This window comes from Asterias rubens, chromosome 18 (assembly GCF_902459465.1).
Source record: "Asterias rubens chromosome 18, eAstRub1.3, whole genome shotgun sequence".
NCBI lineage: Eukaryota > Metazoa > Echinodermata > Asteroidea > Forcipulatida > Asteriidae > Asterias > Asterias rubens.
This window is the reverse complement of record NC_047079.1, coordinates 6,979,270-7,006,884: the sequence shown is the minus strand read 5'-3', so window position 1 is coordinate 7,006,884 and position 27,615 is coordinate 6,979,270. Positions and strand designations below refer to the sequence as shown.

The following is a 27,615-nucleotide window of genomic DNA, read 5'->3' as shown; positions in this document are numbered from 1 at the left end:
TATTTCAAGGGAAGTCTTTCACCATTACCTTCTGTAAACCCTGTAAGAACCAGTGTTATTAATAAGGATACCAACAAAATGGAACACTATTTCCCCCTTTTGACAAGAAGGGCGAACGAGCAAGGTGGTAGAAACATTTGGATCATGTGTACACATTATTGGTAAGAATAACAAATAACACGTACACAGTACGCATCACTATCATGCATGGAAAGCCTTCCTTGAAATATATTTGCTAAAGATGCTATGTTTGTATAGAAAACAAGTAAACAGCCAGTTTGATCCCGCGTGTCCGAAATCCGCCATCTGAAAACAGTGAACTCAGTTGGGAATTTATAATATTCTCTTGCGACTCCAATGATCGATTAAGCTTTTACGGGTTTGTAATTTACCAGGCAGGAAGTGCAGATACTGATATTTAACAAACACTGATGTCTACCGCGTGCTTTGAGGAGGCGCTCTATTGTAAAATTCAGTTTGGGATGCACTCATTTTCATATAGATAGAGTCCTTCCTCGTGGAGACTTTGGGTCGAATCCCATCAAATTTAATCAAGATAATTTACATCTTGAATTTAGACACAATTCCCTGGCAGTTAAATCTTGATCGAGAGTTTTACCCGTTTTTCAAGCCACCCTGCACGGATGCGTGTAATCCTTTTACTGTTGTTCCAAATAGTACAGATCATGTAAACGAGCAGTTTCTCAGGGAATCGGCGTCAAGCACTGGACATGGTGTTGGTTATAAACGCTCACCACGAGTAATGGGTGGAGTGTATAATGTCAATGACTGCAAACGTTGGTTGATGTTAGTCATGTGTTTAGTATCAGCGTATCACCATCCTTCTAAGATGTATAAGCTGGACCTATAAGTGTGTTTGGATCTGCCAATGAAGTATTTGAGCTCCATTTAACATTAAGATGGAATTCAAATTGCTGCAAAGTCTCCGAGTCCTTCATTAAAATTTTGAACCTAATAATCCTGCCATTCTCACCGGATTACTCTATCCTTGATGTACCGACAGGTCCCTTTCAGAACTTCCCCACCTGTAATTACCAGATTCTTTCGGTAACTAATTGGTTTATATCCAGAGGCCGCGGACCTCGCTCCCCGTGTCCGTTTGAAAACGCCCTCTATACACATAGCTACAAGACACACAAGTATCCAGAGAGCATGTGAGGCAGTGCCCAATTTCGTTGCTCTGCTTACCGCCGAATTATTTGCTTACTGTCATCATTTTCAAGATAAGCTTAAAATTTCTGCGCTATAGCCGTGTAAGCGTAGATTGCCTACTATCGTGGAGTACACACCCGTACGAGCCAAAATTCCTCGCTTACCAGTGAAATACGCTTGGCGTAAGCATAGAATTCCCTTCTTCAACCGCCGATTCTTTGCTTAATATAGTAAGCAGAGCCATGAAAAAGGGCCCAGATGGACAGGTTTTATTTTTTTATAGCTTAGCCCCCATTGAAACGATCGTGTACCAGGATTTAGTCATCAGAAGGCTGGCATCCACGGAGTAGATGCCACTTCTTATCCGGACTCTAATTGGGGTCGTGTCAAATTGAGCGTGCACATAGCTTGGAGGCCGGTGAGTCCATGGCTTGGGTCATACTAATTTCCAGTCGGTACCGAGTTCATTGGAGTCCGACCGTTTGGTTGGGGAAGATGTTACCGAAAGCGTCCCCCTTTTACTATGTAGGTTAATTAATCCTGAGATAATACTAGAAGACAACTGGGTAGTCTTTAAGAAGTTGTACTGAATTTATAGTTGTAATTACTTCCTTGGAACCAAAACGTATTCAACTACATCATCGTCTTTTAAAAAGTCATAAATCGAAGAATTTTGACAATTGTTTTATTATGGGGTTTTTTAAGAAAGGACTGTCGGTTTTTTTAAGACGTTGTTAAGAATTTGTGGTTGTAATAACTTCTTTTAAAACCAAACATATAAAAAAGTAATCGTCTTATCAATTGGTTAAACGAACAATTTTGAGATATTTCCATCTTAAATATTTTCCTCTTGAAACCCCTTACAAAGAGTGGCTCATTGCTTTGTTTAGGGTGAGCTTACATTAACAAATATATTTCAAAATTAATATAACAGACACAAAATAAGTACACTGTTTCTAGAGTTCTGGTTTTTTTTAATTTTTTATTTTTTTTTATTACTGTACATTAGAATTTCTCAGCCCTGATTTGTAATTTAACATTTATCATATTTCATCAGTGCGGCAGATTTAATTGGGATGGTTTCCGCTTCGACATGAGTCCCACTGTATCTAAAAATAGAAGTCTGTATCTAAAAATAGAAGTCTCCATTGAGCGACGAAAACCTGCACAGACCTTAATCCTTGAATACACAAAATTGATGTAATACAACATCTTACTGTGAGCATTGTCGTCGTGGGGGCACAAGAACTCTCTCAATTTAATCCAAAAATAATTAATTTACATCTTTGTTAAAACATGTCCTTGCGTTTTGAAAACGTCTGTTAGAGCTCCTTTTTTGCAAGGACAGAAGCTGAGAAACATCCAAGCGAGAAAAAGCAATTTGCATTTTTTTTTTTTACTCGGTCGAATTGAAAGAGAATGAACGAGAATTCAATGTTGTGAAGTGGGGTATGTAATTTGTATAGATCCAAATTGCTGTCACCTCATTGTTAAGCATCCACTCCTCCCACTTTCTGTTATCGAGTGCTTAAAACATTCTGTCTCCTTTTTTCTAGACGATCCAATATAAGGTTCTGTAGAACAAGGACAAGCCCTGAAGCAACTAACACATGTGTGGGTTCTTTTAATCGTCCAGGACTTCCCAATGTTGAATAAATTGTTACTCTTTCTGTTTTTGAACTTGAGTTTTTTAAAGACTTGGTTAGTGTCGAAGGCCTTTGACTGGTGAATAAAACATTTGAGGGTCTATTTTCATGTATGTTGAGAAGTACTCGTTTTCCTTGTGTAGAAAAACATTCGACACAAACCTTTTCATTCGTGACGTCACAGGCGCCAGTTTTGCACCCCTAGCTGAGCGACCATCGCAGCAAAAACATATTTAAGGCCTATACAGATAACTCAAATCTTCCACTTCTTTAATACCAATGAACAGTGATACCAAAAGGTAGACTAATACTTCATTCTACACATAATTTCTTTTTTAGAAGTTTAAATTTTTTATTAAAAATGGCCGACTTGTTAAAACCCCGAACATAGATGTTGTTGCGATACTCGAGGGAGCAGCTCTACAGAATGTTGGTCAAACTTTCTTTACAACAGAAAGGTATAATAAACGTACGTATTTCCAGTCGATTCCCAACTTCTCACTAACACCCACCGGCAGGGGCACCGGGTGTCACCTTCTTCATATACCGCTCCTCCTCCCTCAACTTCCAAATAAAAACATGACCATAAGGCATTCAATTCGCATACAAAAACAGCTCTGTGTTATAAGGCAGTTCTACATTCACCAGCAAAACTAATATACTTGATAATGGTCAGGGGAAATCTTGGGATGCTGTCGCCACTCCCCAACTTGAAACCTTTTGCTTCTTGTGAGTCTAGTTTGATTAATTTATATGGTTTCAGGAGCATCTTTTGGAGGTGGAATTGGATGAGGAAGGGCCAGATGATTTGGTTCATCACAAGACCTTAGATCTAGCCCTTTGAAAAATCAAAAATTGGACATTAGTGGAGAGATTCCATTACACAGAATCTGCTCCAATGCTTCCACAGTTTCCATATCTAGCATGCCGTACTGTGGCAACATAATATTGAAATTATGCCTCACCATTGACATAATCTAGAACTCGCGTATCTCGATTGCCACAGTTTCCTGGTCGCCCGTTTATATCGGAGGGTGGGTCCTTGTTGATGTCTGGGGTTTTTTTCTTTGTCTTTTTTGGGTTGTTGGTTTTGTTGTTGGTTGTTGTTGCTGTTGCTTACTGGTGCTGCTGCTGTTACTGGTGATGCTGCTGCTAGCTGCTGCTGCTGTTGCAGTCATTGTTTATACCGTTGTTGTAGATCGAGTCTGCGAGCACATCACAATACGTGTTTGAAATCAGACACTTTTAAAGGGAACTCTAAAAACGAATGTAAAACCATAACTAATGAAATCGTATCTGCATTAAAGCAGTTGAGTTTAGTATTCTTCAATTCTGACCCATTTTCTAAGAAATATACATTACTGTTTTCGATCCAAACACAAGTTGTAGTAAACACAGTTCCTCTCGACCCCCAAAACCAAGGAATATACAACTTGCTTGAAGACTCTTTTGAATGCGTATACCTTCCTCCCCCTCTAGCCCTAAGATTCCTACTATCTCTAACCTTTATTTATGTAATGTATAATTGCAACCCGGGGTAGCCAATCTAGGACATTTATTTCCACTCTATTAAATCAAGAACGGGAAGAAGAGACACCGTCAACAGACTACTGCCAGTCAACATGATGCGAGAAATGCTGCCCATCCTGAGGCGGTGGACAGACAGTTGACTGACACCTGCCTTCATTATTGACAGCATCTCTCCGTGGAGGAGGATGGGGATGAAATTGCGGCTGTAAAACCGTTGGTAATACTCAAGATTAATCTGTGGGGAATTCGAGGCTAAAAGAGGAAGTTATTTGCTTGGGATGGTAAGGGCATGCATCTTTTAATGTCTTTTTGACTATTTGTACATGTATTTTTACTGATAGTTTTTGTTTGTAAACTGTACATTTCGACTTGGAGACGAAGTATTGCAGTATTTCAATAAACCTCCAATAATAATAATAATATACAATCATATCAAAAATTTCCCGTTCGTACAATTGACATGGTTTGGATACTCTAATGTATGTGAAAATATTGATGTATTAAGTAAAATTATGAGCACGATGTTAGTATAAAATTGCTTGAATTTCTTGTCAACATGTATGATACATGTAAACCAATGTATTTAAAAACATGTTCAAGATCAAGCAAAATGATAATGTATTCCTCAAAGTGTAAACCACCAGTATTATGAAAATTGGCTGGGAAAGTTGAATTCAAGAGGGGGCGCTATCATGCGTAAGTTTGCCATTTCTCGCCATCGGGGGGGGGGGGTAGCAGATTTCCAGAGCTCTCCTCACACCGGCTTTCTTTTCCCGTTTGTCTAAACCAAAGCTTTTGATAAATGTATCGTGTCATGCCAAACAACATTTGTTAGTAAATACACAACTTTGCAGATTAAAATCAGGGAATCCGGGGGTGGGTGGGGTAACACAGCTAACAAAATAACAATGACACAAATAAAAATCATTTATAATTTGAGCCTGCTGAGAATAATAAATCAATTATTTAGTTGGGCAATTAGTAGCACGATTCCCATCAGTTGTGAATTAAGGAGTTTAGTTTGGATGTTTTTTAAAGGAGTTGTTTTCCACTGGTAGGAAAAAAATCACAGTTTCAGCTATATCTGGAGGTTTCCCATCCTGTATTTTGTATTTTTGTGTTGCCTGTTACAAATCCTAGTTTGCATGGCCTAAAGTGGGCCCAGACCCAACGACATGGCCGTATCATGCTGCAGTTTACCGTGTATACTCCTCAGTGAGATTTGGGAAAGTAAACCTGATGAACAGGAACAATAACATTGCGTAAAGTGCCTTGATCTACTACTACAATAATATTAGTGCGCTACAGTAACAATAACCCAAGTATTATTGTTAGTACCACGTGACCTACAGTCGACATTGTTGGTTCCACTAGCTTGAACAAACACCAGTGACTCAACTGGAATGTCGTAGCATGTTGTTCAGTTTATGTCTGAATTTCTGCTTGTCATTGAAATGAAATTTCGCTCATTGTGACGTCAGACAAAGATTCGTAATGCATGATTGGAGAGCCTGTAAAATAAATTTAAATCAGCCACTACGAATGACATAAAGTCTGTGTGAAAAAAAAAGAGTTTTGCTGTTGTGTACGGCGTTGACGTTACTATTCGGTTGTACCTGAGACCCAAGTTATGAAGTGACTGTAGAAACTGTCTGTGGACTTCTGGGGTTTTCCAAAACCTTTGGAACTAAGTAACTACTGTATCAAACGTTTGTTATTTCAAATGAAATCCTCAAGGATGGATGCAAACAAAGTAATTGTTAATTGCAAAATGACCGTACTGTGGATATGTTCGTTGTTGCTTTTGTTGGAACGAGCTACTCTGGTTTCCATGCAAGACACCACTGTACCAACAGCAACTATTAAGATTCTACCTGAATACACAACAGAGCCTCGTGAAGGAGACAGTGTTACTCTGGATTGTCAGATATCCTCAATCGAGAGACCTGATGACGTGCAATGGACAAAAAGGAGCAGTTTACAGGAAACTAAAACAGTTTTTGTAGATGCGAATGATCTTAGTACTGAACTCAGTCGTTTCTCTATAAGTCAACTACACGTTGTCAATTCAACAACGGCTCTTTATTCACATAACATAACCATAGATCCTCTCCAGCAATCGGACCAGGGATATTACCAGTGTTGTGTAAATAGAAGCACTGCTACTATCGCCAGATCTACTGAAGTTAATTTGCCTGTCCACCATCGTGATGAGTTTCCAGTTTGTTATCCTGATGGTCTAGCTACAGTGACTGTTGGCAGTAGTCTCTCATGCAAGACGTTATCAGGTTCAAGAATACCCACAGTGTCTGAAGAGGGAATGCCTAATGCAGCCAATGATGGATGGACTACTAATCCCACAAATGCCGGAGGAACACAAGGACAAGAACTCACAAGGACGGTAGCTAACTCAGATCATGGCAAAACTTTTCATTGTTTTTCAATATCTAATGTTTCACAAATGGCACTGGCATGCACTATTGGACCCTTAACAGTTTATACCCAAAATACCGGCCTCTCCGGTGCCGACATTGCCGGTATAGTAATCGGCGTCATCCTCCTCCTCATCATCATAGCTGTCCACACCCTCTGCTGTCGATGCAACCCCAAACGATGGATGTACGCCAAGTCATACCCCTTCGAGCTTGGAACTTCCTTTAGAGCATCACGGCAGCGGGGCAGCACGGGGAGTGCCCTACCCGACCCGGAGTTGGGGAACTCGGAACCACAAACAAACAACTTGAACTCCGATTCACAGGTTCCAACTGATGAGAACGACACCGGAATAACTGCGTTCGGATCCGGTCTAACCGAAAACCTTCATCAACCAACAGAGATACCTGAGCCCTGGACATCCGAACAACCAGATCCACAGTCAGCCGATACTAACTCTAAACCACCAGCGATTTACGCACAAGTGCAAAACAAGACCGCCGGAACCGATACTGAAGAACCGACTAAACCTAAACCACCAGCAGTTTATGCACAGGTTAACAAAATGACCCCAGTAACCGACTCTAAAGAACCGACTAAACCTAAACCACCAGCAGTTTATGCACAGGTTAACAAAACGACCCCAGTCACCGACTCTAAAGAACCGACTAAACCAGACCTGCCAGCAGTTTATGCACAGGTTAATCTACCGACCCCAGTAACCGAAACATCAGAATCGATTACCCCTCAATCCGCCATTAATACCGAGATGGATGAAAGTTCTTCTCAAGACGATGCAGAACTTCTCAAAGAAAACGGCAAAGATTCTTCTAAACTCAAGAACATTAAGAGCTTTGGTCAGAATCGTAATGGTCAGGTATCCAGACCCCCTAAGCCCGACCCTGTTGTAATTTACGCCGATTTGGACCTTCAAGAAACCGGGAATGATGAAGTCCACGCGCCCTCTGACGATTCGCAAACTGTTTACGCGTAATTAAGACGTTAGTCTGGACTATTCACCTGGGCCCAATTTCATAGCGCTGCTTAGCACACACATTTGCTTAGCATGAAATGTCTCCCTTGATAAAAACAGGAATGCCCCCAAAAAATCCACGTGATTTTCAGGATAAACAAACAACGGCTGAATACCAGTAAGAAGCAACATGCAACAAATGAAAGTTTGGCTCGTAGTCCTGTTTTTATCGAGGAAGAAATGTCATGCTAAGCAAATGTTTGTGCTTACCAGCTCTATGAAACTGGGCCATGTTATACAAAAGACAGATATTGGTTTTACAGACCCAGTGATTTCATTGGATATCTGCGTTTTGATTGGTCCGAATTTGGCAGCTGCCCAACATCACCTCGGACCAATCAAAACACACGCATGGAAAGCATACTTTCGGTCGTCTGTGTATGCGGTCAGCATTATCAACGTCTTTTTCCTACATTGTATATTCTAAAAACCTTACGAACAAACTGGTAGAAGTTCTACCAGTTTGTCAGAAACTTAAATTAATGTCAAACTGTTCTCTAAAATAAATGTGGTGTTTTTGTTTGCTATTTTAAGACAATTTCATTTAATATTGTGTACACAGACGTTGCATATACTAAAGTATTTTGGTGGGGAAAGAAAGATAAATAGAACCTTAATTCAGTTCTTAACCATAAATCACCGTGTAACGTTAATTGTACTAGTTTGTTTCCAAGACATAATGGAAGAAGGTGAAAAGGATGCTATAGCATTGTATAAAGTGTATATATTATAGTAACATGAAGGTTTTTTTTTTTTACACATTTGATTTATATGAATTCTCTTTAAAAAACGCCAATTTTGCTTTTGCCAAACTAGACAAAACAAATTATATTTTTAAAAACACTGTGGTGTATCAAGGGATATGTAGACCACTGTTGCATAACTGCACTTTATTGTACATTATGGGTGTACAGAAGCGTGCAAAGGTTTTATGGTGAACACAATTGCTTCTCATATCTCCTATATAGGTCTACACAGAATTGTTTAGTCCCTTTCAATTCGATCTCAGAAAATGCTTTCAATAAATAAAAATAACTTTACACGTGCCAATGGAACAATACTAATACTGTTTTATATTTTAAATAGCAGTTAACCCAACGATATTTTTTTACAGTTATGCTCTTTTATCTGATATAGCTTTTTAAACTCCCTCATCAGCTGCTTATGTCATTTAAGACTGAAATTCCTTATATCAATGTAAGTTTATTTTTATGCAATCCTTTTTATCGTGTGTATGTATTTTTGCCTGCATCAAAATATTTCTCGTGTAAAGGTTATGAAGTATTGTGTTCCCTTCCTATTGCAGGCCCGCCATAAATCAGGATCGGTTTTTCAGTATAACATACGGGGTTTTTACATCATGGGTAATCGCTCTATATTTCTGCAAAATGTTGATTTATTGAGGTACGATCTAATATGGTTAATCATTCCAGTTACCTGTTGACAAATACCTGCTTTCACTTGACCATGTTAAGTTTGTTAATTTTGTGGGGAAATAAAATAACGTAATGTCAAAATTACAGCTTGTGTTTCACATGGTGTGTGATTCAATAGCATTTCCAGGTTATCTTCTTGTTTTATCTCAACCAAAGTAGGCATATTAAATAAATATATCGCTCCATTGTAGCAAGCATTGATAGCACTCTTTATACAACAACAGGCGCTACATACATTATGTAGAGATCGGAGACCAGAACTCATGTTTCTTTGAAAAGCTACTAAAATAGTTCAACTAGAAAAACGGGGAATCCTGTTGACAAGCCAAACGAAACAATACAACAAAAATACACAACGATACCAAAGACAATGGCGAGCATAAATTAGCCTCAATACGGACACACAGTCCAAAAGGGGAAGTAAAGTGAATGTTTGAGTGAACAATGGCATAACTATGGTGGCCCTGAATGGACATCAAACATACACATTACGCAAGGTTTTTTTTTTTTTGCCCCGATTTGCAAGCATTCACGTGAATATTCACGTAAATATTTGAGACTGGGGGCCAGATCGAAAAATATAAGTTTGATGTCCCTTCAGGGCCACCATACATAACCCTAAACTAAAAGCAGGGGCCGATTTCACTAAGCATTAAAATTCATCGCAAGACAAATTTTCAGTATCACCATAGAGATTTGTATTGTGACATCACACTTTACTTAGCAACTACGATTGATTTGAAGTTACGATCAATTTGAGACCTTTGTGAAATCGGCCCCTGATCGTATGAAAGCTCTTTTCCAACGATCAGAACAATAAGTGTCATCCCCAGCTTGTTCAATTCATTCTGACCTTTAACTATGAGCTTGAACAATGCTCTTCGGGAGCATACTTATGTCTTTTTTTCTGTGTAGTTTTTAACTATATGTTTACCTTGTAATGCCACATAATTCAGCTTTGCGCAGGTTGATTTTTTAATTAAACAAAATGAATGAGAGAATGAATGGACACTATGACTTTTGTAGGGTCAAGTGTCTTGAAAATATGTGGTATGTGCGTATGTATGCCAACTTTTTAAAACAGTATTTGTACCATCCACTCATATTTTCTTCTAGTTTTTTTTATCCCCAGTAGAGTAACACCAGAAACTCTATACTGCGGTTTATATTGTGGAAATTTACCTTGATATCTTTGTTATTCATTGACCTACAATCGTCATTGAATAGTGCACATAAATAGACTTTACAGAAAAACACCTTTCGAATCAAATGGAAGGTTACAGACAACAATGTTTCTGGGTTGTTTTTATTCCTAGTCTCTATTGAAAAACAAAACTTGCTTATTGTGTTACATCAGACGAAGTTTTGAAATGGGTGTCTATGGTTTTGTGTATTTAACCCTGCACACGGCATGTTGTATATATGCAAATGAATACCGAGTATTGGAAAACACAAGTGAATGATTTTTAGTCGTGTGTTTGCTACTGTCAAGTTCAGACCATACCCAACGGGATTGTCTCGAAATGGTAAGACTTTCTGTGCGGGAACTTCTGTCTTGAGAATTAGCATTTCTTATGAAATCCGAAAGCATTAATGCAAGTAGCTTAGGAAATTATTACAGAATGACAACTGCACTGTGGATCTTTCTGTTGTTGATTTTGATAAGACGGCCTGGTCTGGTGTCTTCTCAAAATACCACTGGACCAACAGCAACTGTTCATATTCTACCTGAATACACAACAGAGCCACGTGAAGGAGACAGTGTTACGCTAGATTGTGAGATATCATCACTCCAGAGACCAGATGAAGTGAGATGGACAAGAAAGACAAACGGGTCTGAAACCATCATTGTGAAAGGGAATGCTACTTTCACAAATGCTGGCAAACGAATCAGTGTAAGTCCATTGAAAGTCGTTTCAACAGGTTTATACGTGTGTTCACATAAGATAACCATCTCTCCTCTCCGGCGACCTGATGATCAGGGATTTTACACGTGTGAGGTGAACGTTAGCAGTAATACCATAACATCTTCAGAAATGTATTTGCATGTCCATAGTCGCAATGAGTTTCCAGTTTGTTTACCAGGTGGTCCAGCTACAGTGGCTATTGGCAGTAGTCTCTCGTGCAATACGTTATCAGACACAAGAATGTCTTCAGTGTCTGAAATGGGAATGACTACTGAGGCCAATGGATGGATTATTAGTCCCACAAATGCCGAAGGTAGTCCAGGACAAGAACTCACAAGGACGGTAGCTAACTCAGATCATGGCAAAACTTTTCATTGTTTTTCAATATCTAATGCTTCAGCCATGGCACTGGCATGCACTATTGGACCCTTAACAGTTTATACCAAAAATACCGGCCTCTCCGGTGCCGACATTGCCGGTATAGTAATCGGCGCCATCCTCCTCCTCGTCATCATAGCTGTCCACACCCTCTGTTGCCGATGCAATCCCAAACGATGGCTGTACGCCAAGTCATACACTTTCAACGTGGGAAGTTCCTTCGCATCAACGCTAGAGCGGGACAACGCCATTCTAACGCAGCCCGACGCAGAGCTTAGAAACGTTGAACTTGAGAATGACAACTTCGGCGTTCTAGCTTCCGCAGTGGACGGGATCGATGACGCAATTTGTGGGTCCGATACTGAAGACGCCGGCCAAGGCTGCGACCATGAGCCAGAAGTGACTGCTTTCTCGACATCGGAGCAGCCCTATCCGATGTCGACCGATCCCAAACCTACACCTCCAACAATGTATGCCACGGTGCATCAAGCAACCCCAGTAACCGATACTAAAAAACAGATTGAACCAAACTTAACAGCAGTATATGCCACGGTAAATAAAACGACCCAAGTAATTGACTCTAAAGAACCAATTGAACCCAAACCACCAGCAATTTATGCACATGTAAATAAAACGAGTCCAGTAACCGGTACGAAAGAACCGGCCAAACCTAATTTCTCAGCTGTATATGCCAATGTAAATGAAACGACTCCAGTAACCAACTCTAAAGAACCGACTGAACTTAAACCACCAGCAATTTATGCCCCGGTGAATAAACCGACCCCAGAAACCGAGTCTAAAGAACTGACTGGACTTAAGTCACCAGGAATTTATGCCCAAGTGAATAAACCGACCCCAATAACCGACACCTCGGAACCGATTACCCACCAACCCAACCCGTCAGTGAATAATACTGAGATCGATAAAAATGCTTCTCAAGACGACAAAGAACTTCTCAAAGAAAACGGCAAAGATTCTTCCAATCTCAAGAACATTAAGAGGTTTGGTCAGAATCGTAATGGTAAAGTATCCAGACCTCCTCACCAAGAACCTGTCTTAATCTACGCCGATTTGGACCTTAAGGAACCTGTGAATGATGAGGTTCACCCGCCCTCTGACGACTCACAAACTGTTTACGCACAAATCAAATATTAGTCAAATTTCATAGAGCTGCTAAGCACAACAATTTGCTTAGCATGACATTTTTGCCTTTAAAAAAAACAGCACTACCAACCAAATGTTCGCGTTAATCTTTCAGGATACGCAAACAACAACGGAATACCAGTAACAAGCAATATGCAACAAATGGAAATTTGTTTGGTAATCCTGGAGATTTTTTAGGAAGAAATTTCATGCTAAGCAATTTGTTCTGCTTAGCAGCTCTATGAAATTGGGTCATGGTCCCGTCTTTGTCGCTAGCCTTGCATGCCCAATGCTTTTATTGGATACAATTATTTCATTGGATAAACGTGCAGTGACGTAAACTTTCCACTGTGTTTCGATTGGTCCGTTGTGATGTTTGCAAACGGCTTTTACTGTAATGAATTGTACTGTAAACTTAAAGGCGAAGTATACATTCGGTTAATAGAGCTGTTTGATTGTTTTAATCATATAAACTAAATGTAGATGTATCGATGAAAATAACACGTGAAAAATTAATTTAAAAAGGGGATCGCTTTTTAAGATATCACCGAAATTTCGGAGCGATTATGTCCACACGCAGTTAGAATTAACCCGTTGTAGAATTACATTATGAACGTTATGCAGTATATATAACCCTTTTCAAATTCAAATTTTGGGGCATACAATTTTGCATCTTTTTAATACATAACCGCATTACTTCGAGGTGAAATGATTCTCAAAATGCTTTATACTATCGAAAGCTGTAGTAGGCTTTCAACCAAAAGCTTGCTGTTACCATTAATTTTAAGAGCGATTACCAAACGTATACCTTTAATAGTATGTAAATATTTAGAAAAACACTGATATCGGCGATCGTATAAGTGTTAAAGAAAATGCATGACTTTGTACATTTAGGGCTTTCATGGCTGGCAAAATACTGCACTGGAAATGTTACAACATCAATGTGTACATGTAGTCTTATCATGTCCATATGAGTTTACAATTTTTGAACGAAATAGCAGCTGAACAAAATGTTGAGATGCGCCCTCTTTTGAAATAGTGACAAGTGTAGAATTTCACCGTACGGTAAACAGAGCCATGGACTTGGGCCAGAATAACATGGAAAGCAAAGTTTACGTATAGTGCTTAATGTTACATCATTTTGGCAAATTGTTAGGCATACTGTAGCTTATATAGACGAATCGTTGCGATACCAGCTACCATAATATAGGATTCGAACTGCCTCTCTAGCTACCGGGCAATCTCGGTAGGCTAGTTGACACTGTTCTAGATGCAAAGGTCGTGGGTTCGAATCCCTACCGAGGATAATTTCCTGTGATTTTTGTTCACAGAACTTGGGGAAGTATTAACACACATCGGTGTTTATGGGTTAATCCAACGTGAATCATACTTTAATAAAAGACTGATGACAAATATTTATAACTGCGTCCACATGAATGACTTTATGGTTCGGTAGACATGTATGGTTTGTTCAAATCATTTTAGTAAAGGAGAACAGACCACGACAACTCTTAAACTGCCATAGGTATATTCCTGGCCGAGCTTTCTTGTCTCCATTCCATATATCTGGATCTGTGTTTCCAGAATCTCTGGTGGTTGTTAAAAACCGAATCAACAAGTGGCGTTTAGAACATTTAGAACAACGGTGTTTGTTGAGTTCGGATCCTTCAGCTGTTGTTAGACATTGCTGCTAAACTTACAAAGCCAAAACCCACAGGTTTATGTAACTGAAGGTGTACATAACTGCCATTGCATATTCACCCGGAAATACATCAGCAGTAACTGCTCTAGAGAAGTTTGGTTCAGATTGGCATTGGCGACTTACAACGAAGAAAAATAATCCAACATGGGAATCCTATGTTACCGTGGTTGTTGTTTAGTCTTCTTGTGGTTGTGTCTCCCATCACCGAGTCAATGTCAGGTCAGTCAGGTCACTATCTCCAGTTTCCCAGTGCAACCAGTTGAGAATGGTAATGTTACTCTGACCTGCAACGCTGCTGGCTTTGACCCCAACGCTCACATGTTTACCTGGCAAAGATTTTACAAATCGTCTTACGTCAATGTCACACAGGATGATAGAATGTCCTTCAGCCCTCCTAATCTAGTTAATGAAATAGTGAAACTTTATTCCCAAAGTCTCACAATGACCAACCTTACGCAATCAGATGAAGGATTATACTTGTGCGTCATCATTGCGAGAGGCTCTGGAACTATAATTACAAATGGACAAGTTGGTTTTACGGTAAACTCAACCGAAGAGTTTCCAGTCTGTTTCACGGACGGTCCGGCAGTTGTGAACGAGGGAGACATTCTGACATGTAGCACGGTCATCGATGAAAGAACCCCAGTGGTCAGTGATACGAACAGTCCCGTAGAAAGGCCAGATTGGGAACTTAATACGACTCAAGCAGGAAACGAACCTGGATCACGGTTGCAGAAGAGTGTCCAAGTTTTAGATGATGGAGTCACATTTTTATGTTTTTCAATAAGACCGGAGAACGCAAACTGGACGTCTCTTTCCTGCAAGATAGGACCCTTGACCGTCATCCCCTACCCTACCACGCCTATAACAACTCCAATAATTACTGGTATAACAATCTGTCTAATCCTTCTTGTTGGTCTGGTTACCATCCTCCTCTCATACTTCATGTACCGACGTAAAAGGACACGTAATACAACGTCAGACACGGGGCCAAACCAGCAAACTCCATCCCATATTTATGCCACTTCGATACGCAAGGACAGCCAGGCCTCGTCTGCAGCTAAAGGAGAGGTTCCCAACTACGCCAATGTGAACACCAAAGCAGAGGTACCCAACTACGCCAATGTGAACTCTTCTTCTTCTAATCTAAGCGGGGTACGCACGGATCTCTCCCGCCCGGGACCTTCCTCGAACACGCCCTCCAATCAGAAGGACGTAACTGGACACAAGTACGCCAATGTGAACACCAAATCAGAGGTGTCTAGTCACAACTACGACCCGGTTTACACCAAAGCAGAGGTTCCCAGTCACAATTACGACAATGTGAACACCAAAGCAGAGGTTCCCAGTCACAACTACGCCAATGTGAACACAAAAGCAGAGGTTCCTAGTCACAACTACGACCCGGTTTACACCAAAGCAGAGGTTCCCAGTCACAATTACGACAATGTGAACACAAAAGCAGAGGTTCCTAGTCACAACTACGACAATGTGAACTCTTCTTCTTCCAGTCATTGCGTGGCACATAAATGATTTATCCCCCCCTGGACCTTCCTCGAACACGCCCTCTAATCAGAAGGATGTGATAGTACAGACAGGAGCATACATGGAGCTCAGTCCACAATAATCGAAACTCGACGTGTACACAGAACTCAAACTTTAGGAGAACCTTGCCTTCAGATGTACGTACAGAAAAACTTTGTATATTATTGTAATGAATTGGAAATAGTGCAAACCTCTGTATAATTTCTTAGGAGAGGTTTGCGGTAACACCATGTGGATACCTCTGTTTTCATTAGTAAAGGTTTTAAAAGAACCGATGGTTAACGACTCAACGTTTCGTTTAGCATGCTCCAATTGTCTTCAAGATAATACTGGACTTGATGATTGGCACAACCAAAACCAGATATCCACATGGTTTTACACCAAACCTGTAATAGCTGTACTTCCACATGCTACTTTTAAGATTCTTGACCGCGTTATGGAGGTTGACAATGTGCTACAAATTTCGAAACTTGACAAATTCCATGAATCCTTTCCCTCTGGTTACGTCACTGATCATAGCAATGGTGACCATACTTAACTTAGTTTTATAAGACAATGTCATAGGAGTCTTACTTTTAAAAACTACCCTTTTTTTTCTCCCGGAAAAAAATGTATTTCGTAATCTATATTTAATATTGCAACAACAGTTTCTCACAGAACAATCACAAGTTGCTGAAACTCAAAACCTTGCAAAAATATTCTTTACTGTACTAAAAAAAATATTTACCGTTTCAGTATCCCCGAGCAGTTGAAACCAGTATTGATATATTTTGGTCTATGAAAGGAAAAACCGTATAATATAACACATTATTCACTCGCACCCTCGAATTTACCTAAGAAAACTACACAACAGAGGTCACGACCCTAAACTTCACAACTGCGTAAAAATGGTTCATAACAAGGAAACTTACGCCGCAACTACTCCCGTATTATATTGACGTTGGGTTTAGTTTGCGTGCGCAGACAGAGTACAGCAACTCAGTCTCGAGACTGTGACCAAGTTGCGAGGTTGATACCCAACCAACTCACTGTCAAGTTGGTATGAGAACTATATGCTCATGCTATAGCATGCAACACGGTTTGAACAGTCCAATGGTGAACATTACAATCAGTAAATACTAATATAGGACCTAGACATTCAGTGAGGCTGCAGAAGTTGAGTGGCGTTCCATTAATGACCGAATATTTACTTCACGGTGTAGTCAACATACGACCATGGAGGACCAACGTAGAGACATTGTGAAAGGTATTTGGTTTTTAGCATTGATGTTTTCTTCGCTGATATTCTCGGTTCGCTGTCAGTCAGATCCTTCAATGACTCTTGAAGTTTCTCCCAACCTGACGGTGCAGCGGGATGGAACTACGGTCAGTCTTCTCTGCCATGTTGATGGTTTCGATGCTTCAACTCATTTTATAGCGTGGTTCAAAGAGGGACCAGCCTTTTTTGTTGTTACCAGTAAGAATGTGTCTGTTTATATAAATGAGCGATATCTGGTTAGCTTCACAGAGGATGTGATTTCAACCTTTAATCTAACATTCACTGAAGTAGAGACAACTGATACAGGAACATACGGCTGCAATCTTATTCGTCCAATTGGTGAAACGTCTTCTACGAGGGTTTTAGGCAAGAAACTAGTTTTGTCAGTGTACCCCAGAGACGCCTTCCCGTCCTGCAGTCCAAACGGTCCGGAGAAATTAACAGTTGGAAGTCAAATCTCCTGCAGAACATCTGGAAGGGCAACACCATCGATTGATGCAGAATATGGTGAATGGAGGATCTACTTTGGTCAATATGGTATAGCGGTCATCTTAAAATATGTTACAACAATAGACAATTCACAAACGTATATTTGTGTTGCAAACTTACCGTCGTCTGACATGAATGTGTCTTGCACTATTGGACCTTTAAATGTTGTTGACATCGAATCCACAAGACAAATAAAAACAACAACAACAACTAGGCCTACCGGTATAACAGTCGTAACACCAGGCCTGTCTGTTGGTCAAATCACCGGTATTGTCATTGGAGTGCTCGTCTTCATCATTCTCGTTGCAATGCATGTGTTGTGCTTCCGATTCGACCCAAGAAGGTGGAGGCTCGCAAAAGACTTCCTCATTGACTGCGGTAGCTCCCGGGAAACCCAAGAGGCTCAAGAAGATGCTTCAAGCAGTCCACCTGATGTACCGATGAGTAGAGAAGGAGATGACGTGCCTCATGTATACTGTTCGACCCTGGACGAAAACCCCCAGCCTGGTCTTTCCTCTATTCAACCCGTCGAGCAAGAGAAAGATGCCAGCACTAGGGAAGCAGATCCTTACATGGAGTTGGACATTGCATACGAGAAACCATCTCAGTATGCAGAACTTAAACTCTAGCTGACCGAACTCTTGGCATTGATTTACACCGTAGACATGACTTAAACTTTAAAGGAACTGGACTTCATTGGTATAAAGTCAAAGATCAGTATTCTCACTTGTATGCATAAAATAAAAATCGGTGAAAATTTTGACTCAATCGATCATTAACGTTGTAAGAGAATAATGGAAGAAGAAAAACACCATTGTTGCAAAAAATGGTGTGCTTTCAGATGCCTAAAAAGGCTTCAGGCCTAAAGCATTTCATTTTTTAGTGAGAAATTGTCTCTTCCCCAAAAACCACTTTACTTTAAAGGGGACCATTTCTCACAATATGTTATACTATCAACAGCTATCCATTGTTCAAGATCAAGTGAATGTGTATACTAACCATTGTTTTGAGTTAATACCTATAGTGTCCGGTGCCTTTAAGTCTAAGACTGTACGTTGATTGAACAAGTCAAAAATAGTAGCCTACGGGTGCAACAGCTTTTGTATTAAATATTCCGATTTGATATCATAAACGATTGAAAACTGTGTATCTATGAAAATTTGGAAATCTGAAAATATATCTAAGAATTTGTATTGGTGGCGGTCTTTTTTGTTTCATGTACAATTTTAAATTGTGTTTTTGAATTAAGTTTACATGACGTATTAATCAATTCAAAATGTTTAAAAAATGCTTTTCTTTATGTGTTTAATTTTTTTTTTAATTTAACCCAAACAAGAGCTGCATTGTTCTGTTTAACGGACACAATTATTCAGATTTGATATCAGGGAATGGATGATACTTCTTTTAGAGTAACGATGCATATTTTGAAATCTGACCGAACTTCGAGTAAGTGGTGGAGGTTTTTTTATGGTTCATTTGTGTTTTTATATTTGTTTTTAAAGTTATTTTACAAGACGTGTCAATCAATATATAATGATTAAAATACATTTTATGTTTTGAGAATCGAGCTGCCTTTTATTTTTGTTTGCATGAGAACAATGAAAAAAAAAATTATGTTTTTAAATCTACATTAATCTTGCTAAAATGTCCTGAGAGGAACGGGAGTCTCATCATCCTTAAGTGTTTTGAGGATGGAACATTCATCTGAGAAAATAGTGTAGCTGCAAATTACCAAGTTTTAGAAATATGAACAAAATAATCAATACACACAAAGTTTTCAAATGATAAGGGGGAAACATTCCAAGCAGCCAATTCCAATGTGTAGCTGCGTTAGCAAGCCGCCATGGCGGAAATCATTGGCGTATTTCAGGGTTGGTTTCTCATGATGAATGGTTCAATCAGGTTTGCAGTGCAGTTATGGATCGTGGGAAATCATATTTCTTTCAATAGTTAATAGAAGAGCCTTTGAAGACAGTTTGGTCTTAAGAACCAGCATTGAGATGACAAACATTTCAAATAAATGAAAAACTGATGCAGTTTTAAGTCAAATCTTTTCTACTCGTAAGTTTGTGGAAACTTAAATAAGGTTTCACGTTGTCTGTCATCATTCTAGAAATTTGAAGCTGCTTTCGAGAAATCAATTGCTTGTCTTGTTGATACAAACAAAATCAACAAGTGACGTCAGAACATTGTACAAATTGTGTCATTTCATACGGAATGCTTTCCTTTGTTGATAGAACTTATGCATTGTTCAAAACCATACTCAGTGATAGGTGTCAAATCATAATAATGCTTGGAGCTGTACTGCACAGCATGTTACGTTTGTGAATACTTTACGACATCAGTAGTAACTCTGGTTTAATGAAATATGTCTGGTGCCTAAAGACGAGAAAACCATAGATAAAGAATTTAATATGGGAATCATCTATACCATTGATGGCTGTTTGGTCTTCTTCTGGCTTTGTCTTCTGTTCTCGGGTCATTGTGAGGTCACTGTCTCCAGAGTATCAGTTTATCCTCAGCAATCATTCACGAACAGAACTGTTACTCTAAACTGCCTGGCTACTGGCTTTGATCCGGATGTACACAGTTTACCTGGCAGCATTATGTTAGTCCTTCTTACTCTGAAGTCATTGAGGATGCTAGAATTTCCGTCAGCCCTGTTGATCTGGATAAAGAAACATCGACAAGTTATTCTCAAAACCTAACAATCACCAGACTGACATCATCTGATGTTGGGTCATACCTGTGCGTCATTATTAGGAAAGACGATAAAACTGTAATTACACATGGAGAAGGGCGTCTTACTGTAAACTCAACCGAAGAGTTTCCAGTCTGTTTCCCAGACGGTCCGGCAGTTGTGAACGAGGGAGACATTCTTACATGTAGCACGGTCATCGATGAAAGAACCCCAGTGGTATGTGATACATACAGCCCTGTAGAAAGACCAGATTGGGTCAAGACTCCTCTATCAGTCAACGATTCGGGATCACGGTTGCAGAAGGGTGTCCAGTTTCAGATGATGGAGTCATATTTTTCTGTTTTTCAATAACACCAGAGAATCCAAACTGGACGTTTCTTGCCTGCACGATAGGACCCTTGACCGTCATCCCCTACCCAACCACACCTGTAAGAGCTTCAGCAGTCTCTACTTACGAAACTGGCCCCTCTGTCGGTGTAATTATTGGGATAACAATCCCTTTAATACTTCTTGTTGGTCTGGTTACTATCCTCGTCTCATACTTCGTGTATCGTAAAAGGACACGTAGTACCACCTCAAACACGGGGCCAAACCAGCAAAATCCATCCCATATTTATGCTACTTCGATACGCGAGGACAGCCAGACCTCGTCTACGGCCAAAGCAGAGTTTCACAACTACACCAATGTGAACACCAAAGCAGAGGTACTCAACTACGCCAATGTGAACACCAAAGCAGAGGTTCCCAACTACGCCAATGTGAACCCTTCTTCTTCTAATCTAAGCGGGGCACGTACGGATCTCTCCCGCCCGAGACCTTCCTCGAACACGCCCTCTAATCAGAAGGATGTGATAGTACAGACAGGAGCATACATAGAGCTCAGTCCTCAAGAATCGAAACTCGACGTGTACACAGAACTCAAACTTTAAGAGAACCTTGCCTTCAGATGACCGCAAAGAAAAACTGTATATGTTGTTATGAATGCACTTTGAAAGTATTACCAATTTTTTTATAAATTCTTCGCCATATATTACGTTGACTATTTGCCAAAATAATTTCAAACCTTGACAAAACACGTCATGAGCCCTCTCCCTTTGGTTATACGCCACTGTTCATAGCGTTGATAAACATACTTATTTCTCATGAAAGTTTTACTTTCTAACAAACTGCATTTCCTTATACGGAAGTGCTGTCACATAATATGAACAAAATAAGCATTTTAACAGTCTCTTGCTAGTGGGCAATCTCGGTGGTCCAGTTGCTTAGCGATGCTCTAGAATTGCAAATGTCGTGGGTTTGGGTAAAAGTCCCACCCGAGTAATATGCCTGTGGTATTTTTCACAGAACTCGGGAAAGTACTGAGTATAAAGTCGTTACATGCATCGGTGTAGCCCGGTAAAACCAACATGAATAATACTGAAGCTGTTGTAACAAGAAAAATTGAATAATAGACTGATGAAAATAGTTATAAAACTGGTCCATATCCATGACTTCAGGGTTCGGTACACAAGAATTGTTTATTCAAATCATTACGTTGAGGGCATGACCAAACTCACAAACTGACTAGGGTGTATACCTACAGCAATTATTACACATGAATATGCTAGTGGGTTTTCGTGTTTCGAGCTCCGGGTTCTAAAACTTCGTTCAATGTTAGCAATTACAGACGGATGTACTTGCAGTTATAATGTAATCTTGTCTAATAAACTTGTAGAACGATTTGTTGAAACTGAATTAGCCGAACTTTTTTGTCTCCATTTCAAACACGGGATCTGCGTTGCAAGGATCTGTGGTGGTTGGTGCAAACAGAATCGACAAGTGACGATTGAAACATTGTATTCGTTGTTTATTGAGTTATGATCACTCAGTTGTTGTTAGACATTATTGCTGCTAAACTTACAAATCAAAACCCATTGGTTTATGTATGTAAGTGAAGTTGTTCATGACTGCAATATTGTATTTGCATATTCACCCGGAAATACATCAGCAGTAACTGCTCTAGAGAAATTTGGTGTGGATTAGCGACTTACAACCAAGAACCAACAATCCAACATGGGAATCCTATGTTACCGTGGTTGTTGTTTAGTCTTCTTGTGGTTGTGTCTCCCATCACCGAGTCAATGTCAGGTCAGTCAGGTCACTGTCTTCGCAGTAAGAAGCTTCCCTAGTCAACCAGTCGAGAATGGTAATGTTACTCTGACCTGCAACGCTACTGGCTTTGACCCCAACGCTCACATGTTTACATGGCAAAGATTTTATAACTCGTCTTTCGTCAATGTCACACAGGATGATAGAATGTCCCTCAGCCCTCCTAATCTAGTTAATGAAATAGTGAAACTTTATTCCCAAAGTCTCACAATCACCAATCTTACGAAATCGGATGAAGGGTTATACTTGTGCGTCATCATTGCGAGAGGCTCTGGAACTATAATTACAAATGGACAAGTTGGTTTTACGGTAAACTCAACCGAAGAGTTTCCAGTCTGTTTCCCAGACGGTCCGGCAGTTGTGAACGAGGGAGACATTCTGACATGTAGCACGGTCATCGATGAAAGAATCCCAGTGGTCAGTGATACGAACAGTCCCGTAGAAAGGCCAGATTGGGAACTTAATACGACTCAAGCAGGAAACGAACCTGGATCACGGTTGCAGAAGAGTGTCCAAGTTTCAGATGATGGAGTCACATTTTTCTGTTTTTCAATAAGACTGGAGAACACAAACTGGACGTCTCTTTCCTGCAAGATAGGACCCTTGACCGTCCTCCCCTACCCTACCACGCCTATAACAACTCCAATAATTACTGGTATAACAATCTGTCTAATCCTTCTTGTTGGTCTGGTTACCATCCTCGTCTCATACTTCATGTACCGACGTAAAAGGACACGTAATACAACGTCAGACGCGGGGCCAAACCAGCAAACTCCATCCCATATTTATGCCACTTCGATACGCAAGGACAGCCAGGCCTCGTCTGCAGCCAAAGGAGAGGTTCCCAACTACGCCAATGTGAACACCAAAGCAGAGGTACCCAACTACGCCAATGTGAACCCTTCTTCTTCTAATCTAAGCGGGGTACGTACGGATCTCTCCCGCCCGGGACCTTCTTTGAACACGCCCTCCAATCAGAAGGACGTAACTGGACACAACTACGCCAATGTGAACACCAAATCAGAGGTGTCTAGTCACAACTACGACCCGGTTTACACCAAAGCAGAGGTTCCCAGTCACAATTACGACAATGTGAACACCAAAGCAGAGGTTCCTAGTCACAACTACGACAATGTGAACTCTTCTTCTTCCAGTCATTGCGGGGCACATAAATGATTTATCCCCCCCTGGACCTTCCTCGAACACGCCCTCTAATCAGAAGGATGTGATAGTACAGACAGGAGCATACATGGAGCTCAGTCCACAAGAATCGAAACTCGACGTGTACACAGAACTCAAACTTTAGGGGAACCTTGCCTTCAGATGTACGCACAGAAAAACTTTGTATATTATTGTAATGAATTGGAAATAGTGCAAACCTCTGTATAATTTCTTAGGAGAGGTTTGCGGTAACACCATGTGGATACCTCTGTTTTCATTAGTAAAGGTTTTAAAAGAACCGATGGTTAACGACTCAACGTTTCGTTTAGCATGCTCCAATTGTCTTCAAGATAATACTGGACTTGATGATTGGCACTACCAAAACCAGATATCCACATGGTTTTACACCAAACCTGTAATAGCTGTACTTCCACCATGCTACTTTTAAAACTCTTGACCGCGTTATGGAGGTTGACAATGTGCTACAAATTTCGAAACTTGACAAATTCCATGATTCCCTTTCCTCTGGTTACGTCACTGATCATAGCTATGATGACCATACTTAACTTAGTTTTATAAGACAATGTCATAGGAGTCTTACTTATAAAAACTACAATTTTTTTCTCCCGGAAAAAAATGTATTATTTCGTCATTTATATTAAATATTGCATCAACAGTTTCTCACAGAACAATCACAAGTTGCTGAAACTCAAAACCTTGCCAAAATATTCTTTACTAAAAATATTTACCGTTTCAGTATCCCCGAGCAGTTGAAACCAGTGTTGATATATTTTGGTCTATGAAAGGAAAAACCGTATAATATAACACATTATTCACTCGCACCCTCGAATTTACCTAAGAAAACTACACGACAGAGGTCACGACCCTAAACTTCACAACTGCGTAAAAATGGTTCATAACAATGAAACTTACGCCGCAACTACTCCCGTATTATATTGACGTTGGGTTTAGTTTGCGTGCGCAGACAGAGTACAGCAACTCAGTCTCGAGACTGTGACCAAGTTGCGAGGTTGATACCCAACCAACTCACTGTCAAGTTGGTATGAGAATTAAATGATCATGCTATAGCATGCAACACGGTTTGAACAGTCCAATGGTGAACATTACAATCAGTAAATACTAATATAGGAACTAGACATTCAGTGAGGCTACATAAGTTGAGTGGCGTTCCATTAATTACCGAATATTTACTTCACGGTGTAGTCAACACAAGACCATGGAGAACCAACGTAGAGACATTGTGAAAGGTGTTTGGTTTTTAGCATTGATGTTTCCTTCGCTGATATTCTCGGTTCGTTGTCAGTCAGATCCTTCAATGACTCTTGAAGTTTCTCCCAACGTGGCGGTGCAGCAGGCGGGAACTACGGTCGGTCTTCTTTGCCATGTTGATGGTTTTAATGCTTCAACTCATTTTCTATCGTGGTTCAAAGAGGGGTCAGGCGGTTTCGTTGTTACCAGTAAGGATGTGTCTGTTAATATAAATGAGCGGTATCTGGTTAGCTTCACAGAGGATATGATTTCAACCTTCAATCTAACATTCAGTGAGGTAGATACAACTGATACAGGAACATACCAATGCTATCTTATTCGTCAAATTGATGAAACGTCCTCTATGGGGGAATTGAAGAAAAGTTTAGTTTTGTCAGTGTACCCCAGAGACTCATTCCCGTCCTGCAGTCCAAACGGTCCGGAGACATTAACAGTTGGAAGTCAAATCTCCTGCAGAACATCTGGAAGGGCAACACCATCGATTGATGCAAAATATGGTGAATGGAGGATCTACTTTGGTCAGTATGGTATAGCGGTCATCTTAAAATATGTTACAACAATAGACAATTCACAAACGTATATTTGTGTTGCAAACTTACCGTCGTCTGACATGAATGTGTCTTGCACTATTGGACCTTTAAATGTTGTTGCCATCGAATCCACAACACAAATAAAAACAACAACAACTAGGCCTACCGGTATAACAGTCGTGAAATCAGGCCTGTCTGTTGGTCAAATCGCTGGTATCATCATAGGACTGGTCGTCTTCATCATTCTCGTTGCAATACATGTTCTGTGCTTCCGATTCGACCCAAGAAGGTGGAGGCTCGCAAAAGACTTCCTCATTGGCTGCTGCAACTCCCGGGAAACCCAAGAGGCTCAAGAAGATGCTTCAAGGAGTCCACCTGATGTTTCGATGAGTAGAGAAGGAGATGACGTGCCTCATGTATACTGTTCTGCCCTGGAAGAAAAACCCCAGCCTGGTCTTTCCTCTATTCAACCCGTTGAACACGAGAAAGATGCCAGCACTAGGGAAGCAGATCCTTACATGGAGTTGGACATTGCATACGAGAAACCATCTCAGTATGCAGAACTTAAACTCTAGCTGACCGAACTCTTGGCATTGATTTACACCGTACACATGACTTAAACTTTAAAGGAACTGGACTTCATTGGTATAAAGTCAAAGATCAGTATTCTCACTTGTATGCATAAAATAACAAATCGGTGAAAATTTTTACTCAATCGATCATTAAAGTTGTAAGAGAATAATGGAAGAAGAAAAACACCATTGCTGCCAAAAATTGTGTGCTTTCAGATGCCTAAAAAGGCTTCAGGCCTAAAGCATTTCATTTTTGAGTGAGAAATTGTCTCTTCCCCACAAACCACTTTACTTTAAAGGGGACCATTTCTCACAATGTGTTATACTATCAACAGCTATCCATTGTTCAAGATCAAGTGAATGTGTATACTAACCATTGTTTTGAGTGAATACCTTTAGTGTCCGGTGCCTGTAAGTCTAAGACTGTACGTTGATTGAACAAGTCAAAAATAGTAGCCTACGGGTGCAACAGCTTTTGTATTAAATATTCCGATTTGATATCATAAACGATTGAAAACTGTGTATCTATGAAAATTTGGAAATCTGAAAATATATCTAAGAATTTGTATTGGTGGCGGTCTTTTTTGTTTCATGTACGATTTTAAATTGTGTTTTTGAATTAAGTTTACATGACGTATTAATCAATTCAAAATGTTTATAAAATGCTTTTCTTTATGTGTTTAAATTTTTTTTAATTTAACCCAAACAAGAGCTGCATTGTTCTGTTTAATGGACACAATTATTCAGATTTGATATCAGGGAATGGATAACAGGGAATAGAGTAACGATGCATATTTTGAAATCTGACCGAACTTCGAGTAATAAGTGGTGGAGGTTTGTTATGGTTCATTTGTGTTTTTATATTTGTTTTTAAAGTTATTTTACAAGACGTGTCAATCGATATATATTGATTAAAATACACTTTATGTTTTGAAAACCGAGCTGCCTTTTAATTTTGTTTGCATGAGAACAATGAAAAACAAAATTATGTTTTTAAATCTACATAAATCTTGCTAAAATGTCCTGAGAGGAACGGGAGTGTCATCCTCCTTAAGTGTTATGAGGATGGAACATTCATCTGAGAAAATAGTGTAGCTGCAAGTTACACGATTCGGGATCACGGTTGCAGAAGAGTTTACAAGTTTCAGATGATGGTGTCACCTTTTTCTGTTTTTCCATAACACCGGAGAACAAAAACTGGACGTCTCTTGCCTGCACGATAGGACCCTTGACTGTCATCTCCTTCCCAACCACGCCCGCAACACCTCCAGTAGTTTCCACGCCTATGACAACTCCAACAGTATCCACTGACGAATCTGGCCCCTCTGTCGGTGTAATTATTGGTATAACAATCCCTTTAATCTTTCTTGTTGGTCTGGTTATCATCCTCGTCTCGTACTTCGTGTATCGTAAAAGGACACGTAATACCACCTCAGACACGGGGCCAAACCAGCAAAATCCATCCCATATTTATGCTACTTCGATACGCGAGGACAGCCAGACCTCGTCTATGGCCAAAGCAGAGGTTCACAACTACGCC

The 27,615-nt window shown here is 40.0% G+C and overlaps 2 protein-coding genes across 2 annotated transcripts; both read left to right on the top strand.

Moving 5' to 3' along the window:
- Positions 1 to 10,873: 10,873 nt before the first annotated feature.
- Positions 10,874 to 12,867, top strand: LOC117302625. Its single transcript, XM_033786607.1, has one exon. The coding sequence runs from the start codon at positions 10,874 to 10,876 to the stop codon at positions 12,689 to 12,691; it is 1,818 nt and encodes a 605-aa protein (XP_033642498.1). The 3' UTR covers positions 12,692 to 12,867.
- A 1,296-nt stretch (positions 12,868 to 14,163) lies between these two features.
- On the top strand, positions 14,164 to 17,349 carry LOC117302162. Its single transcript, XM_033785972.1, has 2 exons — positions 14,164 to 15,488; positions 15,723 to 17,349. The coding sequence occupies exons 1-2, from the start codon at positions 14,526 to 14,528 to the stop codon at positions 15,912 to 15,914; spliced, it is 1,155 nt and encodes a 384-aa protein (XP_033641863.1). The 5' UTR covers positions 14,164 to 14,525; the 3' UTR covers positions 15,915 to 17,349.
- Positions 17,350 to 27,615: the final 10,266 nt, after the last annotated feature.